Source organism: Callithrix jacchus, chromosome 9 (assembly GCF_049354715.1).
Source record: "Callithrix jacchus isolate 240 chromosome 9, calJac240_pri, whole genome shotgun sequence".
Classification (NCBI taxonomy): Eukaryota; Metazoa; Chordata; class Mammalia; order Primates; family Cebidae; genus Callithrix; species Callithrix jacchus.
This window is the reverse complement of record NC_133510.1, coordinates 97,236,333-97,256,111: the sequence shown is the minus strand read 5'-3', so window position 1 is coordinate 97,256,111 and position 19,779 is coordinate 97,236,333. Positions and strand designations below refer to the sequence as shown.

At 45.9% G+C, this 19,779-nt stretch overlaps 1 protein-coding gene across 6 annotated transcripts in view; it reads right to left on the bottom strand.

Moving 5' to 3' along the window:
- Positions 1 to 19,779, bottom strand: part of PLXNC1 (plexin C1) — a 161,243-nt gene that overhangs the window by 110,511 nt on the left and 30,953 nt on the right. For all 6 annotated transcript variants that reach the window (XM_035257297.3, XM_002752858.7, XM_035257299.3 and 3 more), the window contains 2 exons: positions 15,808 to 15,942; positions 10,634 to 10,734 (listed from right to left, as the gene is read on the bottom strand). In XM_035257297.3, the coding sequence (XP_035113188.2) occupies positions 10,634 to 10,734; positions 15,808 to 15,942 (236 nt within the window). The remainder of the gene's footprint in view (positions 1 to 10,633; positions 10,735 to 15,807; positions 15,943 to 19,779) is intronic.

Here is a 19,779-nt window from a genome sequence, read left to right as displayed (position 1 = left end):
GGTGTATGATAAGCATATTCCCCTGCACCCATGCACACTGTCTCCTGGCCAGGCCTGGACTTGAAGGAGGCTTCCACGTGGACTTTTCTACTGCACAGCCTTCCATGGCCCTGTGTTGTCCATTTTTTGCATAGCTACGAAGAAATCCCTGAGACTGGATAATTTATAAAGAAAAGGGGTTTAATTGGCTCATGTTTCTACAGCCTGTACAGGAAGCAGGGGCAGTGTCTGCTTCTGGGGCGGACCTTAGGAAGCTTCCATTCATGGTGGAAGCGAAGGGGGAACAGCTGTGTCACATGGCGAGAGTGGGAGAAAGGATGTGAGGCGGGAGGTGCCACATTCTCTTAAACAGCCAGATCTCCTGTGAACTCAGAGCGAGAACTTACTCACTATTGTGAGGACAGCACCAAGCCATTTATGAGGGATCCACCCCCGCGACCCGACCTATCCCAGCAGGCCCACCTCCAGTACTGCAGGTTACAATTCAACATGAGGAGACAAAACATCTAAGCCACATCAGGCACCCTCTGCTGTATGTAGCTCATCTCTCATGATGGCAAACAGACTAACTCAGGCTACCAAAGAATACAGCCATAAGTTACTGTGCACCATGGATTATACCGGTCAAGTTTCAGGCCAATCACAGTTATCACGAAGGTGCGGAGGGTCCCCTTAGGGTTAATGATAGGCCTGGGGGGCTTGAGGAAGGAGTGTCACTTGGAGAAGAAACTTCAAGACAGGAGAGCAAGATGAAAAAAATGAGCTGGGATGTGTCCACAAGCAACTCATGTAATTCTTTTCGTTGGTTACTCTGGGGTGTTGGGGACAAATATGTTTAGCATTCAGATGGCAGTTTTCTCTCGTGTGTTAAAAATACCCTTCTGTTACTCTCAACCCTTCAGAAAGTCTGATAGGATGACTGACCACAGGGCCCTGCTGTTAGGCCGAGCGAGAAATGATCTCTTTCACAGTCGCATGCGTGAAACGGCCTAACAGCAGCTGAAGATCTAAAAACAGCCACCAGGGGCTGCTTGAAGGTCTTCCAACTGTCAACATGGAGGAAACATGGAGGAAAATATGGAGTGAACGTTAAATTTGTACAGATAATTGAGAGGCACGTACAGATACCTTATAAAAGCAGGCCTGGGGCTTTGCCTCCACCTGTGTGCACCTTGTGTGGGGCAGAGCACGAAGGGAAGGGAGGGTGAATGCAAGTGTGGTCTTTCCCACAGGGTCCATTTTTTGAAGAGGACCCAGCCCTGATTCCATCATGGGACTAAAACCAGAGCAGGTGGAGCCCCACGGAGGCATCGGGAGATGCACCACCTCTCCCAGGGGAGGTACATGAAATCGGAGAAACAGCCACCAAGTAGATGACTCAGGAAGAGATGTGATACAAACCTACTCTTTACGAAACACACCAGAGGAAGGCCGCCCGGGACAGGTGGGGTGGGAGGCTGGGAGAGCCGACGCTTGGATTATCGTGGCTCATTGTCCACACTGCCAGCGAGATAATACTTTCAAAACACAAATATGGCGGTGGCAGGCCTCTGCTTAAACCCTGTCATTAGTTCCCAGCACCCACTAGTAAGGTGCACGCTGAGAGCCCACCCAGCACCTCCACCCACTTCCTTCCTTCTAGAGCCAGTGCACAGAACTCCATCTGCCAATCTCTCCACAGACCTCTTACTGCGCTGCTTCCTCTGCCTGAAATGCCTCCTGACCGCTCTTCCTCCGGTAAGGGTCTAGTCAGGCTTCAAGGCCCAATTTTAAGGCCACCCACCTCCTCATTGAAGCCTTTCTCAAACTCGGGGACAAGAAATGACTCCCTCCTTGAGCTTCTACAAATAACAGCTGACATGACTTCACTGCATACCAGGAGCCAGGCACTGGGCCTACCATGGCGCACCTTGTGTGATTTAATCCTCTCAGCAAACCTCTGAGGAAGGTACTATTATTATTATCATTATTTTGAGACAAGGCCTCGTTCTGTCACCCAGGCTGGAGTGCAGTGGTACAATCATGGCTCACTGCAGCCTCGACCTCCTGTGTTCAAATGATCCTCCCACCTCAGCCTCCAGAGTAGCTGGGGGGGCCACAGGCGTGCACCACCACACCCAGCTAGTTTTTGTATTTTTCGTAGAGATGGTTTCACCATGTTGCCCAGACTGGTCTTAAACTCCTGGCCTCAGGTGGTCCACCCACCTCGGCCTCCCAAAGTGCCTGTAATCCCAGCATATTTACCATACCTGGCCAATTATTAACGCCACATTATAGAAGAGGAGAAGTGGCAGAGATAAGAAAATGGCAGGTTGCACAAAGCCCAGATTTCATTCAAAGCAAAATGCATTTGGGACCTGATATGGTTTGGTTCTATGTCCCCACCAAATCTCATGTTCAATTTTAATCCTCAGTGTTGGAGGTAGGGCCTGCTGGAAGGTGATTGGATTATGGGGGTGGACCCTTCATGAATGGTTCAGCACCATCTCCTCAGTGCTATTTTTGTGACAGTGACTGCGTTCTCCTGAGATCTGGTTGTTTAACGGTATGTGACACCTCCCCCACCCCCTTTCCTTCTACTCCAGCCACGTAAGACATGCCCAGGCCAGGTGCAGTGGCTCATGCCTGTAATCCCAGCACTTTGGGAAGCCGAGGTAGGCAGATCACGAGGTCAGGAGTTCGAGACCAGCCTGACCAACATAGTAAAACCCCAACTCTACTAAAAAATACAAAAATTAGCCAGGCATGGTGGCAGGCACCTGTAATCTCAGCTACTCAGGAGGCTGAGGTAGGAGAATCATTTGAACCCAGGAGGCAGAGTTTGCAGTGAGCTGAGATTGCACCTTTGCACTCCAACCTGGGCAACAGAGCGAGACTCCACCTTAAAATAAAAAAAAAAAAGACATGCCCTGCTTTCCTTTTACCTTCCACCATAATTACAAGTTTCCTCAGGCCTCCCCAGAAGCTGAGCAGATGCCAGCATCATGCTTCCTGTACAGCCAGCACAACCAGGAGCCAACTAATCTCTTTGCTTTATAAATTACCCAGTCTCAGGTATTTCATTATAGCAGTGCAAAAACAGACTAATATAGGACCTTTCCTCTGTCCTCATAGGCTTCCCTGCCCATGTTGCCAGTGTGGAAGTCAGCTCCCTGCATTTCCCACACAGCCCAAACAAGCCACTCCTTCTACGCCCCCTACTCAGTGACCAGCACCTCTTTCCATCTGGTCACCCCATCCAGATGCCTGCACTCCTTCCTCTGTAATCTCAACACCAATTTCCGTGCAGTAACTCACCCCACTGCACACTCTTGACACTCAGCGCTGGTGTCTCTCAAAAGCCCTCCCACGTTTGACTCAGGCAGCCATCTTTCGGGGTCTAACCTAGTGCCTAGCACCGTGGCCGGGACACAGGAAGAATCAGGCGTACGCGTGGTGGGTACCACTTCTTTGTTTTCTTCATGAAGACTGAGATCAAAGGAGAAAAAAATACATCTTCCAGAAAAACAGTGGCCACCTTGAGATTTTATTTTTCATTTTATGGCCCTATTTTTAGTGTGTCAGACTCAAAGGGGAATCCAATTAATCACTAAGCCCTGTCAATTCTATCTTCCAAATAGCTCTCTAATCCACCCACTTCCTTCCCTCACCACTACTATCACTCTAATTCAGTCCTCGATCCCTTGCTGGTTTACAGCCACCTGCTAACTGATCTGCCAGCTTTTCTCAGTCCCCTCCGGTCCACCTTGCACCCCAGAGTTCTCGTTCTAAAACACTCATCTGATCTGGTCGTACTTTTAATTAAAGCCCAGCAATGGCTCCCTAAGGTCCTTCCAACAATGTTCAAATTCTTTAATGTGACTTGCAGAGCCTTCCCTTCATCTGCCTCTGCCTATCTTGCCACCCCCATCTCCCAATACCCCTCAGCTCTCCTGAACACCTGTCCATACTGAGTTTTAGGCCAAGCTCTCCTGACCTTTGTACAGCCTGACCCCTCCCCCAGCTTTCCCTGCCTCATCTTTACCTAGCTGATCCTACCCTTCATGTTCAGATTAGATACCCCTTCCCCCAGGAAGCCTTTCTTGACCTGTTAAGTTTGGGTTAGACATTTCTTATGTGCCCCAATGAAATCCTACGCTTCCCCTGTGCTAGCCTTTATGACACCCTATTCATTCATCTCCATTACTTATTGATAGAGTGGATTATTGTTCCCAATTCTTCAATCCATTCTGTACTAGAATGACACACCCACACTACCTTTTCGCCCGGTGACTTTGCAGTATCTTCCACTAGAGTAGATGGACTCTATTTCCCTACTCCATGGATGTTGGGCTTGGCCATGCAGCTTGCTTTATCGATGGAATATTGGTCAGTGTGATATGAGCTGCTACTTAGAATATGTTGTATAGTTTATCTTGGTCTCTCATGCCACTTCTATTCACCATAAGAAGAGCACGTACAGAATGAGAAACATGGGAAACAGACCTGAACTCAACCTTCAGCTTGACATTGACTCCACCCTTCTTCCCATAGCTGACAGGCTGACTCATGAGCAAGAAACATAAATGTAAATAAATGTTTGCTCTTTTAGACCACTAAGGATATGGGGGTTGTTTGTTATGCAGCATTACTAGGGCAGAAACCTAACAGATACACATTATCTATATCCCTCATTAGATTGCAAGCTCAATATAGATCAGAACTATATCCTGAGCACTGAGCATAGGGCTTAGCACATTGTTGTGCTTAAAAAATATTTGTGATTGGATGTAGGATTGAATGAATGAATTTTGGCCATGGCTAGGTCTGCCTTCCCAGCTAGCATGCAAGTTCCTTAAAGCCAAGAATGGCATCCGATTTCTCAGTACCACCTAGCTCTCTCATGCCCCAGATTAGGCTCTCATTAGGTGTTCAATAAATATTTGTTGAAATTAAATAATTTTGAATTTTATGGGCTGGCTTGGGAATCAATCCTTAATTTGTGACATTGTTTCTATGGGAAAATGCATTCTGCATGCCAAACAAACTTGCAAATGAACTTTTGGAACCTCATCCGTTCATTGGTCTGGGATTGCCAGTTTTGTGGAAATCCGTAACTGAACACATGTGCTATGCTTTGCAATATGGGAGAAACTGAGAAACTGCTTCCAAACCCAAGATATTCAGCATGCAAAAATTCACTTTCCACCCACACAGACAAATTCAGCACAGGTTGGATCTGAGGTTCCAACAATAAAATACTAGACTTTTTAGAGCTCATTGTTTATTTAATTGCTTTTTATCTGCTTATACTGGATGCCTTTTTTTTTTTTTTTTTTTGAGATGGAGTCTCATTCTGTCACCCAGGCTGGAGTGCAGTTGTGTGATCTTGGCTCACCTCAACCTCCACCTCCTGGGTTCAAGTGATTCTCCTGCCTCAGCCTCCTGAGTAGCTGGGATTACAGGCATGTGCCACCACACCTGGCTAATTTTTGTATTTTTAGTAGAGATGGGGTTTCACCACGTTGGCCAGGCTGAGATCACCTGATCTAATCTGATCTCAGGTGATCTGCCCGCCTTGGCCTCCCAAAGTGCTAGGATTACACGTGTGAGCGACTGTGCCCAGCCTGGATGCCTATTCTTAACATCTGATCAAAAGGTAGTGAAGACAGTGTTCTTGCCTCTCCCCAACCATTCCACTTTCTAGACACGTATGCAAGAAAACTCAACCTTCTCAACAGAGAAAAGAAATTATTTTTCTAAATAAATCTGTGACATTTAAAATAAACACAGTGGGAGGCTCTACCGTTATAAGGAAACATCCCCCTTTAGAATTCCTAATTTTGAATGGTACTGGGAGCTTCACATGAGTCATGGATCTGAGACTTAGTTGCATTTCATTGTAGGCCAGAATCCAGCCAGTTTGCAACCAAGTGATCTAACGTGGCTGTGTAGGGCCATCGCTCCATGACTCCAGAATGTCTTATAAGACCTAAGGCACAAGCCTCAACCTGCTATTGGTGAAGTTTATCAATTACTCAGCCCATCTCATTCATTTAACTTACGTTTTTTGAGCACATTTCAATAAGGGGAGAGGTAGAGAAGTAATGTCATTCCTAATAGTGATGGGCCATGAAGGAAATGACATTACATGACAGTAATGTCACTGTGAGTGAGGGGAGGCTCCTGAAGACTGGGGAGGCAGATGGATACAGATGTGTGTTCTAGGACCAGACAGTCAAGAAAGAGTCTGCCATAAAAAGATGTGGGGAAGAATGTGCTAGAATGAGGAAACAGCACATGCAAAGTCCCCGGGGCAGGAACATGGTTGGCATAGTCTTATATCAGGATGTCTGGGATTGAGTAAACAAAAGAGAAAAAGGCATAAGAGGTCAGAGAAGTGGTGAAAGCCAGATCACAGAAAGCCTGGTACGCAGGCCCTGGCGGCAAGGGAGTCAAACAGTTTTTTTTTTTTTTTTTTAAATAGAGTCTTGCTCTGTCACCCAGGTTGGAGTACAGTGGCATGCTCTCGGCTTACTGCAACCTCTGCCGCCTGTGTTCACGCGATTCTCCTGCCTCAGCCTCCCCAGTAGCTGGGATTACAGGCGCACACCACCATGTCCAGCTAATTTTTGCATTTTTAGCAGAGATAGGGTTTCACCATGTTGGCCAGGCTAGTCTCGAACTCCTGACCTCAGGTAATTCGCCTGCCTTGGCCTCCCGAAGTGCTGGGATTACAGGTGTGAACCACCATGCCCAGCCCAGACTGAGTTCTAAGATGGAAAGCCAGGGGAGGGGATTAAGATGGGGAATGGCATGATCTGATTTGGATTTTAAATGAATCACTCTTTTGAAGCACATTGGATAGGAGTGAGGGAGCAAGAGCAAAAGCAGGCTTTCAGCCGGACACAGTGGCCCGTGTCTCCAGCACTTTGGGAGACCAAGAAGGGAGGACTGCTTGAGCCCAGGAGTTCAAGACCAGCCTGGGCAATGCAGTGAAACCCCATCTCTACACAATATAAATTTTAAAACAATTAGCTGGGCATGGTGGTGCACACCTATAGTCCCAAATACTTGGTGGGAGGATCATCTGAGCCTGGGGAGGTGTAGGCTGCAGTAAGCCGGGATTGCACCACTGCACTCCAGCCTGGATGGCAGACCCTATCTCAAAACAAACCAACCAACAAACAAAAACAAAAGGCTGGAACTCAGCCAGTTATCAACCGAAGCCCCAATGTCTTCAACCTCTTCTCTGATTGTTCCTTTCACCTTCCCAATAGGACTGAAACCAGCTCTCCCTCGAGGACACAGCTTCCCCAACCCCCTCTCAAGGCCTGGCTGCTTCCTCTTCCTCATCTGTGTGTCCTACTTGTGTCTTGTAGCCTCTTCTGGAAGATCCTTCTTCTCTCTTTCCAACACTTCCTCCCCAGCTTCGAGGAAGCTCCATCACATGCCATCAGCACAAACCACCTCCCCATGCATTCAGCTCAAACCAGCCCAGGTCCCTCCTCGTTGTGATCATTATAGAACACCCCAGCCCCAGCCATTTCCCTTTGTTCCTCGAATATGTAGCTCCTCACTCTCTTGGTGACTGTGATTTCCACACAGATGACGGAGCCATTCAGCACTCTGGTAACCACCTCAGTTCCTTGACCCCTCTCTGCCAATGATCTTGACAATCATATGGCAGACCTTGTCACTGCCAATAACTCCACCCCTCCATGACCTCAATATCAAGCCCTGGCAGTACAACAATTCCCCTTTCCAGTTCTCTAGTTCCAATAATTTTTTTTTTGACAGGGTCTCACTTTGTCACCCAAGCTGGAAAGTAGTGGTGTGATCTCAGCTCACTGTAACTTCTGCCTCCGGGACACAGGCAAGCCTTCCACCTCAACCTCCCAAGTAGCTGGGACGACAAGTGCACACTACCACACCCAGCTAATGTCTATGTTTTTTGTAAAGATGATATCTTCACCATGTTGCCCAGGCTGGTCTCAAACTCTTGGGCTCAAGTGATCCACCCGCTTTGGCCTCCCAAAGTGCTGGGATTATAAGCGTGAGCCACGACGCTCGCCCCCAACAATCCTGAAACTCAACTTCAACCTCCAACACAGACTCTGCCATCTTTTTACGTCCCTGCCCTCATTGGGTCCTTACTTCCCTCCTTAGAGCCCAGAGGCCATCATTACATGAATCAGCATCCACATCAATATCGTAATCCATTCTTTACATATATGCTCCCTTAGCTCCCCAGCCACACTCTCCACTCTTGATGTATTTTCTGGCAAAGCCCCCAAACTGGCAAAAGCTAACTTTTCTGAGTCTACAGCTACACCACCGGAGCTGAACACAGCTTGAGAAAGACAAAGCCACTCACTTCAAACACAAGACCACCAACCTCAAGTGGGCCCCAACGCTGCCTGGCCACTGTTCAGTATTTCCCCACTCTGCTTTCTCTCCTACTCTTCCAGTCCACTCCTTTCTCTTTTCTCCTCAAACCTCGGTGCGTCCTCCCCCACCTCACTCTCAATGGCCTTAGGCCACTGAAAATAATGTGAGCAATAGGAGAAGACTCCACACAGGCCTCTGCCACCTCCCTGTGCTCGGGCCCAGATTCCCTACCTTCCCTCCCATCACTGAGGATGAGGGGCCAATGGTCCTTCCTGTCTGAGGCTGGCCTCCCTGCTGCCACACCAGGTCCTATTTTCTTCCACCTGCTGAAAGACAGCACTTTACAACCCTTCTCTCTCCTGTATCATCCTTCTCTCCCTCTCTGAAATTTTCCCAACAGCGCAGATATGCACTGTTATTTCACACATCGTAAAAAGACAAAGCTCTTTGGACTGTACTTTCTCCTCTAGTATCTGCTTCATTTTTTTGGCTGCCTTTCTCAGTAAAGCTCCTCTAAGCTGTGCCTGCTTAAGGTCTTATCTCCCCATTGTCTCTTGTGGATTGAGTGCCACTCCTAACAATGACATTCCCAGCAGTCATCCATTGTCACCTGCTAAGTGCCGTGGATTCATTCTTTTCTTCTCCTGCTTGACCTCTCAGCTGAATCTGACCCAGCGGATCTGATCTCTGCCTCCTCCTTTCTTTCCTTGGCTTCCAGGAGACCACCCTCTCCAGTTTTTCCTCTTCCCCTTCTGACGCTCCCTCCTTATTTCTCATTCTGTTTCCCTTTCTTCTCCCCAATCCCTAAACACCACAGCCCCTCAATGCTCAGTTCTCAAACTTCTCTCCTCAATCAACGCTCACTCCCTCATCTGGTCTTAAGGCTTCTCTAAGCACCGTCTAAAATACTACCAACTCCCAAATTCATATCACTGGCTGGGACATCTCCCACGAGCGCCAGAGCTGAGCTTGTCAATTCAGTAACCACTAGCTCCATGTGGCTATTTAATCACCACCATTGTCGCCACCATTATCGAATTGACTCCTGTACAGGGCTCTACAAATAGACAGGGATGCTACATAAATGAATGGATCGAAAAGATTATGACAAGACTGCTCAGTGAGTGTGCAACAAATAAATCCTGTTCGTGATCAGTGAATTATTCATGAGCATTTTCCTGGCCCTTGCTTCGTTTGTCTGCCAGTGACTCTGACGGAAACAGCCCGGTAAGGAAGGGTAGCAAATGGCAGGGCCAATTATTCCTCTTGCTACAGCTCGGATTGTGCCTTCCCCAGTGAACTCTTAATTAATTCCATCCCATATTTTTCGTTTGTTTCCTAAACGTCTTGCTTGTATTGCGTTTCCCCCATCCCTTCATTTCTCTTGGCTGCCTCCCCCACCGGTCCCCAATTCTCTTCCTCCTCCTCTTTTCTATCCCCAAACTGTCCCCTGGTTCAGCCTTCAGCATCTCTCCACCTGCTCTGCTCTTTCTTATCCTTTTCACCTTTAAAAACTGAAAGCACCAAACTGACAGACACTGTTATGGGTTTTTTTTCCCCCCTCTCTCTCTTTCCTGCCTGAGCTGCAGCGAAGGCTCTCTTCTTTGCTTCTCCGGCAAGAGCCCCAGTACTGGGTTGCCATGGCGACGGTGAATCCAACCAGGCCAGGCCCAGCGACGCTAGGAAACTGCCATGGCGGGGAAGCCGCTCCGAGTCGCCCCTGAGCCTAGATGGGTCGTGAACATCATCATTCCAGACCAGGCTGGGCAGATTCTGCCCGGAGACTGAGATTGTACATCAGGCCCACAGCTGCGCGGCGCATGAGGCGACAGCGCCATCAATAACGAGGCTTCCGCGGAGCGAACAGAATACATGACATGATGGGGATTCATCTGAAAAATTTTCAAACATCTCTATTCTTTTATCTTCTCGGAGGGGGGAACCTTTTGCCTCTCTCTCGAATCTTGGCGAACTCTGGAGAAAGTAAAAGCCAAACCTGCCTGCTCTCGCCCCTGCCCCCGAAGGCTGCACACCTGCCCCTCCCGCCCGCAGACTGGGGAGCCCCCAGGTCTAGTGATTGAATAGCACGGACGCGGCTGGAAACATCTTCGGGAATTCATTAGGATTGCACAAGGAGATTTTAGTCGAGGAAGACATCAGTTCCCTCAGGTCACTGGAACGGATCGTTAAAGTAGGGCAACAAGTGTTCTGCCGCATGAGGCTTTCGAAAATGCGAGTTGGTGAGAAAGAATTCAGGAGATACCTTTGTAGCGAATGGCACCAACCGCAGTGAGGGTCTGTGGCTGTTAAACACTCCGAACAGGATTTATGTTTATTGCAGTTTGCAACACGAATTCTCCTCACCTAAAAAGAAAGAGGGCAGTGGTTCAGAGGGAGTTAAAAGCAACAGCAGGAAAATGACAACACCTTATCTGACAAAGGCCAGAAAGAGCCTCTGTATCAACCTGAACTCAGAACACTTCCATATTGGCCTGGGACAGCAGGTCTCAAGTTCCAGGACATGAAATCGTTGTATCGGGATCACCTGGGGAGCTTCTGACAGTGCATATTCCCAGGCCTCTGCCACAGAGACTCTTGCTAAGTCTGGGGCGGAGCCTAGGAATGTGCATTTTTTTATTTAAAATATTTTTTTCTTAAAGACACAGGGTCTCACTATGTTGCTCAGGCTGGTTTCAAACTTCTGGGCTCAAGTGCTCCTCCCACCTCAGCCTCCCAAAAGTGCTGAGATTGCTGGTATGCTCCACTGTGTCTAGCCAGGAATCCGGTTTTGGTTTTTTTGGTTTTTTTTTTTTTTTTTTTTTTGAGATAGAGTTTTGCTTTTGCTGCCCAGGCTGGAGTGTAATGACACGATCTAGGCTCACGGCAACCTCCACCTGCCAGGTTCAAGTGATTTTCCTGCCTCAGCCTTCTGAGTAGCTGGGATTACAGGCATGCACCATCACACCCGGCTAATTTTGTATTTTTAGTAAGTAGAGACAGGGTTTCTCCATGTTGGTCAGGCTGGTCTCGAATTCCAGACCTCAGGTGATCCACCCACCTTAGCCTCCCAAAGTGCTGGGATTACGGGTGTGAGCCACCACGCCAGTCCAGGAATCTGTATTCTAAGAGCTCCTTCAGGTGAATCACATGCAGCTGGGTTTCCAATCTGCTAATGATGATTTCCATAGGGATCATGCAATCAGGTTGCCTGGTTTTCATACAGAGGCAGTCCACGTGTGGCCAACGGCATTTTGGAACTGAGCATTAGGGAATAGCAAAGGCTCTGCCCCAGGAGTGTCAGCAGGAGATTGGCACTTAATATGGAAATACGGAGGACCAGGGGCCAAGCCCTCCCACATGCCTGCCAGGGGCAGCACCGTCACCTCAGCTCCTGGCTTGCTTGCTTACACCCCGCCAGTGGAGTTGAAAATAAAAGAAATAGGGGGAGTAGCCACATCACTTCCCCATCCCTAGAGCTGCCTCTTGTGGTTGTCAGGAAGCAGCAGCCCACAAAGAGGCCACCCCAGCTGGGCAGGCCCAGACATCTAGGCAGCCAGTCAGAGCCTCCAAGCCGGGTAGTAAGAGGCAGGGAGTAGCTGAGCATCACACCGCAAGCTTTCCGCAGGCAAAACCACACAGCAGGTAGGAAGGAAACTTGTAGAATTCCTTATGCCAGGAAGTTGTACATGCTAGAAAGTATAAATAACTTGTTTAGCAGGTTAGAGACGTAAAGAGTTCTAGAAGGGAGCTCTCTATTTTCCTCTATTTTGTGAGGAAAACAGGGACTATCCTGAGGTGGATCCTTCAGTTTCAAGTTGACTTCACGGAGGATAAACGTGCCCTTCCGTTTCATAGTCCCCAACACTGCTGACTGATGCAGCCGGCAGTCCGTGATCCTGAGCCAGAATTAACCAGAACGTGGGTATTTCCTTGTAGTTCACAAACACCTTTGTAACAGTGGAGGATTTAATAAGTGTCATGAAATCTCTCTAACCTTGTTTCCTCATCTGTAAAGTGGTGACAGTTCTTCCGACTTCATGGGTTATTACGAACCATTGTCTGACAAGTACTAAATGTTCCATAAGTATCGGTTACTGCTATTATACAAGAAAAGGGTTCCACGATCCAACAAACGTAAAACCTTAGGCTGAAAAAGCAAAACAGGTTTCCTTAGCACAGGGCTTCTAAGAGCCTTTGAATATGCTGAGCCCCACGGTACTCCAGGAGGAGTAACAGCTGGTCATGGGACCACTTTTGCTCAGAACATTCTGTGGAATATGGGTCTCCAGAATATTCTCAGAGAACTTTTACTCAGTATACTTAAACACGCAAACATAACTCTGTATAAGAGGGAGGACACTGGCCAGATGTGGTGGCTCATACCTGTAATCCCAGCACTTTGGGAGGCCCAGGTGGGCAGGTCATTTCAGGCCTGGAATTCAAGACCAGCCTGGCCAATCCCATCTCTACCAAAAGTACAAAAATTATCTGGGCATAATTCCAGCTAGTCAGGAGGTTGAGGCAGGAGAATCACTTGAACCTAGGAGGTGGAGGTTGCAGTAAGCCAAGATCACGCCACTGCACTCCAGCCTGGGCAACAGAGTGAGATTCTGTTTCAAAAAAGAGAGAGAGGGCTGGGCAAGGTGGCTCATTCTTGTAATCCCAGCACTTTGAGAGGCCAAGGTGGGTGGATCACCTGAGGTTAGGAGTTCGAGACCAGCCTGACCAATATGGTGAAACCCTGTCTCTACTAAAAAAAACCAAAAAACAAAAATTAGCCAGGCATGGTAGTGTGTGATTGTAGTCCCAGCTACTAGGGAGCCCAGACAGGAGAACTCTTGAACCTGGGTGGTGGAGGTTACAGTGAGCCAAGATCGCACCACTGTACTCTAGCCTGGGCAACAGAGCAAGACTCCATCTCCAAAAGAGAGAGAGAGAGAGAGAGAGAGAGAGAGAGAACACTAAATACTACATTAGACCTGTTCTTCTAATTTAATAACACACCTTAGTGACTATTCCACATCAATGCATATATCTCCATATGATTACTTTTAGCGGCCCCGTATCATACCACTTTATGGATATCCCATTGTTTATTAGTTTGGCTTTTCCTATCTCCCCAAGAATCTAGGAAAGAGCCTTTTTTGGGCTTTGTCTCTTTAGGGGTTATATTTGCTTAGCCAGAGTTCAAATAATAGAATCTCTAGCAGTAATCCTAAATGAAGACTGCAGGGCTAATCAGCTTTGATGCCCGGTCAAAAGCTCTCCCCAGGACTTTAGCCTTTGAATGACCAAAGATTGGAAATTTTTGCTTTCTAGAAAGTGGGAACCCATCAAGCCCTGGTGGCTTTTCATAGTGGTTCCCAGCCTAGAGTCCTGAGTTCAGGGGTTCCATTACTATCCATGAAGGAAGTAATGGGGACTTATCAGCCATTTGCAATGTTTCAAAAAGCTGAATGGAAAAACATGCATGGATGAAGCAAGATGTCAAGTATCTTTGCTTTGGGTTGGAATTTTATCAGCTCCATGTGGGAGCACAGTCAGTACTCTGACCAGCAGTTTTGAGATGCTCCTGATAAATAAACCCTGGGAATGGAAACTGTTACTTAATATGTGCAGTTTGTTGAGTAGAGAAAAGTCTTTCAAAGATGGGATCCCCAGGGAAGAAACATAATACAAAGTGTGTGAATGGTGAAGCAAGTTGGCATAGGAGATTCTGTATGGTGAAGGACTGGCTTACAAGCTTTGTGGGAAGATGTGGCCATCTCAATGAGGTCATTTTGATATCCCTGACTTTTCGATGGGCAAAGAATAAAAACATCTTTATAAGAATACCAGAAACTACAAATTGCTTGCACATCTCATCTGTGACTCAAAAAGCACATATAGATTGCTGTCATTCTGTTCTCCTTAGAATGATGGACAGGAAAAGGATGGAAAGCCAGGGGTGGGCTGAGAGTATCTGTTGCATCCATTATATAAGTATGGAAGTATCAATTTATCTTCTTTGTACTTTCTATGTTCAAATGGTCATAGGTCAAAACCACTGAGCCAAAGAATGTCCTGTTTTCACAAATTTTGGATTTAATATAATTTATCACAGGCTTTAGAATCAGGGTTGAATTTCCGTCCTAGCCCTGCAAAGGCTAACCTACACATATTTACATATATATAGATATTCTTGAACAAGTTATTTAACCTCTCCAAGTTTTAGATTCTTAATAGAAAACAAAGGTAACTATCTCATTAAATTAATAACACATTTCTTTTTCTTCTTTTTTTTTTTTCCTTTTTCAGACAGTCTCACTCTGTGGCCCAGGCTGGGGTGTAGCGGCATGATATCAGCTCACTGCAACCTCCACCTCTTGGTTTCAAGTGATTCTTATCCTTCAGCCTCCTAAGTAGCTGGGATTACAGGCATGTGCCACCATGCCTAGCTAATTGTTTATATTTTTAGTGGAGACAGGGTTTCATCATGTTGCCCAGGCTGGTCTTGAACTCTTGAACTCAGGTGATCCACCTGCCTTGACCTCCCCAAAGTGCTAGGATTACAGGTGTGAGCCACTATACCCGGCCTTTCTTTTCTTTTCTTTCTTTCTTTTTTTTTTTTTTAAGACGGGCTCTTGCTTTGTCACCCAGACTGGGGTACAGTGGTTCTATCACGGCTCACTCCAGCCTTAAACTCCTGGCCTCAAGTGATCCTCCTACCTCAGCCTTCCAAAGTGCTGGGATGACAGGTGCGAGCCACTATGCCCAGTCAGTAACACATTTCATTAACATTGTTTTCTATACTTGTGTGTATGTACACAATTCTATGCATCTAGACAGCGATCATGCAAAGAACAGTGACTAATACATAGGAGACTAACAATTAGTTTCTTTTTCCCTTCCCTTGGTGAAAGCACTTGGTAAAGATGAATAAAATGTAAAAATACATTACTTTTATTTCAGTAAGTAGAAGCAAAAGAAAAGCCAAACCAGCCAGATAAATGAAGATAGGGAGAGTGAGCACCATGTATTTCCCGGTTCATGAATGTGTATGAGACTGTGGCCTGATATTAACCCCAAATTCCAAAGCCAGTCCCATTGGGTATATTCATAAATGCATCTAACCGTTCAGTGCCCACACAATAAATGTGTAAATTTGGTTACCTTGCTGATTATGTGCCCATTTGCAAGCACGCCCTCCTCTGAAAAACTTGGCACTGGAAATATAGCCAATAATAAAATTGTCTAAATAGGTAATATTTCTTGCTTATTTACTGACAGTCAGTAAGGTTTTTAATTCCATGCCTGTGAACCACAGCGGGTCTCCTCAAAGCCTGGAGCACTGCTTAAACTCTGTAGTTTAAAGTAAAAGCTTTGCTACTAGATAATGACATCAATTAAACCATTTGTATTCATAAGTCAGAAGCAATAACTAGTATTTCTACCTACCTCTTTCCCAGCTGTTAGATAAATGTAGATATTCTTCACAGGATCAGGAACGAGCTTGTAGAAAACAGGTGTCTCTTCTTTAATTTCATAGATCACCTCCGGACAATTTGATGTCAAATTCTCACCAAGAATAACCTAATTTTTTTTTTTTTTTTCAAAAAGAGAAACATGATTTCTACTCAATAGTTTGAATACTGGGGTGGCAAAACTTGTAACTTAATCATAAAGCTACTTTGTTTCTCACTCCCTACAAATACTGGCAAAGGTACCATTCTCCTTAATCATTCTCTCACAACCTCAGTCCTCAACAAGACTGGTAATAACAAGCATAGTATTTCTTCTTTTGTAAGGGCAAAGTCACCAAAAATGAACAAACAAAAAAAAAACCACTCTTCAAGGCCGGGGTAGTATCCTTATATGTGGAAACTTGCTGACCACAATTTCTGACCATGTCTGGCCCAGTGAGAAGCCACAAGTGACAGCTTCATTAGTGCTGTCTCGAGAGACTGGAAATTAAAGGAAGTAGCTCCCACACGTATTTGCACAGGATACTCTGATCGTCATACAGTTTGAAGGGACCCAGATTAACTTGGCAGATACAGACAAGTAGGTATGTGTTCACATATGAAATATACGCAAGTGTGACTGAGGACTCAGTGGTTTTGAAATTTGACATACCTGAGCTTCAGCCATCTTCAGTCAATGAACATCTACCCAACACCCAGTATGTACTCAGCACTGGATGTTTGGAAAATGGCAGTGAACAAAATGGGGAAGGGAGAGCTCCTGACCTCACAAAACTTACATTCTTTTGTGTGTGTGTGTGTGTGTGTGTGTGTGTGTGTGGCGGGAGAGTGAGTAATGGCAGACTATTAATAAGAAAACAGTACATTATAAAATATAGTGGGGTCGGGGTAGAGAATATATGTTCAGGGTAGGTGCCACTGAAAAGGTGATATTTATTTAGACTTGCAGGAGGTGAGTTATTTTCATTCTTGCACGAAATGTGTTCTTAAAAGCAGCCCTGCCAGCACAAAGAAACCAAATGGGAGGAGGCCGGGGTGGCTCCAGTAGAGAGAGGCAGAGAGGGGTGAGATAGATGACAGGGGAAGGGTAATCAAGGGTCTTGTGGGCCGTGGCAGGGCTTTGAGTCGAGGAACAAGAGGCAATGGTGAGAAGGCAGGGTTTGAAGTACCGGCATGAAGACGCATTGGGAGACTCTAATCCTGTAGTGCTAGAGAAACGTAAAGCTTGGGTTTGCATCCTGCCTCCATTCTTTAAGTAGCTGCACTACTTTGAACTAGTAACTTACTTAATCTCCCTCGGCCTCAATTTCCTCATCTCTAAAATGGGCTAATAGTGCCTTCCTTATTACAGCTTTGTAAGGATCAAGTACGAACTGTGAGAGATGCTTACCACAGAATCGACACTCCGTAGATAATAACCTATGACTAGACTGTGAGCTCCTTTTGGGCAGGAACCATGTCTTTTTCTTTTTGAGGCAGAGTCTTGCTCAGTCACCGAGGCTGGAGTGCAGTGGTGCGATCTCGGCTTCCTGCCACCTCCACTGCCTGGCCTGAGACCATGTCTTCTTAATCACCTCTGTACCTATCCCTTCATCATCTTTGTATCTAGCACAGTTTGTACCCACTCCTTTGAAAGGTGAAGGTGTTCAACATGTTGTCAGTTTGAACACATCCAGATAGATGATCCATACTGGTATCTCTACCACCGCAGGCATCAGCTACATTGGGTGCATAATTTGCAAAAAAAAAATGGACACCTGAGATTCTTTTTGGGCAAAGTCTACCTCACACAACTACTAATCAATAATATGCCTGTACCCACATATCCTGATGGCAGTTAGGTATTTGCTGTTTAGCCAAAGGCTTCTTATCAATTTTGCACACAGAGGAACTTCCTGCATTCACCTCCCTTTTCCAGGACCTGGGCCGGAGTCTAGCATTGGCCTGCAATCAGTTACTTCCTTCCACGTGCTTGGGTCAGGCCCAGGTGGATTTGGTGCAAATGGTGGCTCACTTGAAGCCCTTGGCCTGCTCACCAAATTCAGCAGCAGCTTTGCAAAAGTCAATCTCACTCACCAAACGTATTAAATAAATATGACTTCTTAAAAGCTCTTTTTAAAACAGAAGCAGTTAGGTCCTAAGGGAGGTGGGAAAGGTGTGTGTCTCAATTCATTTTAAAATGACTTTATAGCTGTACTATCCAATATGGTAGCCACTAGTCACATAATGGATATTTAAATTTAAATAAAAACACTAGCAACATTTCAAGTGTTCACTAGCTACCTATGGTGACTGGATACCATTATTGGAGAGGACAGATGAAGAACATTTCTTTTTTTTTTTTTTTGAGATGGAGTCTTGCTCTGTTGCCAGGCTGGAGCACAGTGGCGCAGTCTCGGTTCACTGCAACCTCCACTTCCCAGGTTTATGCGATTCTTCCACCTCAGCCTCCCAAGTAGCTGGGACTACAGGCGCATGCCAAACGCCTGGTTAATTTTTGTATTTTTAGTAGAGGCAGGGTTGTTGGCCAGGATGGTCTCCATCTCTTGACCTTGTGGTCCACCTGCCTCAGCCGATGGAGAATATTTCTATCATCACTGAAAGTTCTCTTGGCCAATACTGCTCTACAGAATCCTGACAGTGGAGCCATGGGGCAGGCACTGACCAAGGTGTGGGCTTGTCACGATTTGCCATCTCTAATTCATTAGCTGTATTAATCAGTTCAGATTCAGTTGACCCGGTTATGGAAAGCCATTGTATAGAGGAAGAGAAACAGGAAGCCATTTTTTTAAACAAACATTGATAGAAATATTCTCAAGGGAGGGTCAAGAGAAGAGAAGCTGCCACCCCGGCATCTCTTCAGGAATGCATCATGGCAAAAGCATCATTGGGCAGCACCACCTATAATGCATCGTGCCAATAAAGTTGAACCTGAATCTAATCAAGTCTTTAGTGCTAACTCCTATTTAGCACTAGAAAGCAGGAGTAAATGATACCACGAAGAAGCAAAAAGCCAGACACATGATATGAGCCATTCTATAGGGCAAAAGACCTGGCTTTTCAGTGAGTCAGTGGCAGGGAATAAAAGTCAGGGAGGAGACTGCTCTAGATAATAGACAGAACAACCAAATTTGGCTTGAGAATTTTGTGCAGATACCAATTTGAACAATACCATTTTAAATATTTTTTTTTTAATCAGTTGGGAATATTTCATCCCATGGACTGGATAGTAAGTGATCCTAAAGAATTACTGATCATTTTGTTAGCTGTGATCATGGCAGTATGGTTACAATTATTTAAGAAAATGATTGTTGTTCTGGAGAGAGGCATAACAAAATATGTTGAGGTGAAACGACATTGTATCTGTGGGGTTTGCTTTAAAATAAGAATGTAAGTAAAAATACTTTACACCCCCACTCATCCATTTTATTTAAATTAGGAGCTGCATGGCAGTTTTTACTGGGGACTGATTTTAGTTACTCCTGGAGCATCACTGATACAGATGGTGGCACCTGGAAAGATCTAATTGGGTGCAACATTGATTTATTTATTTGGTACCTTGGAAATGAAGCACCAGTGTTCTCTCTAGAACTCTGAATTATGGCAAGGAAGCCTTTCTTTTCTTCTTTTCTTTTCTTTCTTTCATTCATCTTTTTTAAAATTATCAAAGAGTAAAGCACCAGTATTCTCTCTAGAACTCTGAATTATGGCAAGAAAGCTTGCCTTCCTTCCTTCCCCCCCATTTCCTTCCTTCCTTCCTCCTTCCTCCCTCCCTCTTTCTTTCTTTTCTTTCTTCCTTCCTTTCTCCTTCTCTCCTTTCTTTCTTTCTTTCTCTCTTTCTCCCTCCCTCCCTCTCTCTCTCTCTTTCTCTCTCTCTCTCTTTCTTTCTTTCATCAAAGAGTTCTGCAGTCCAGGGTTTTACCGGTTTCCTAAAAAAGCCACTTAG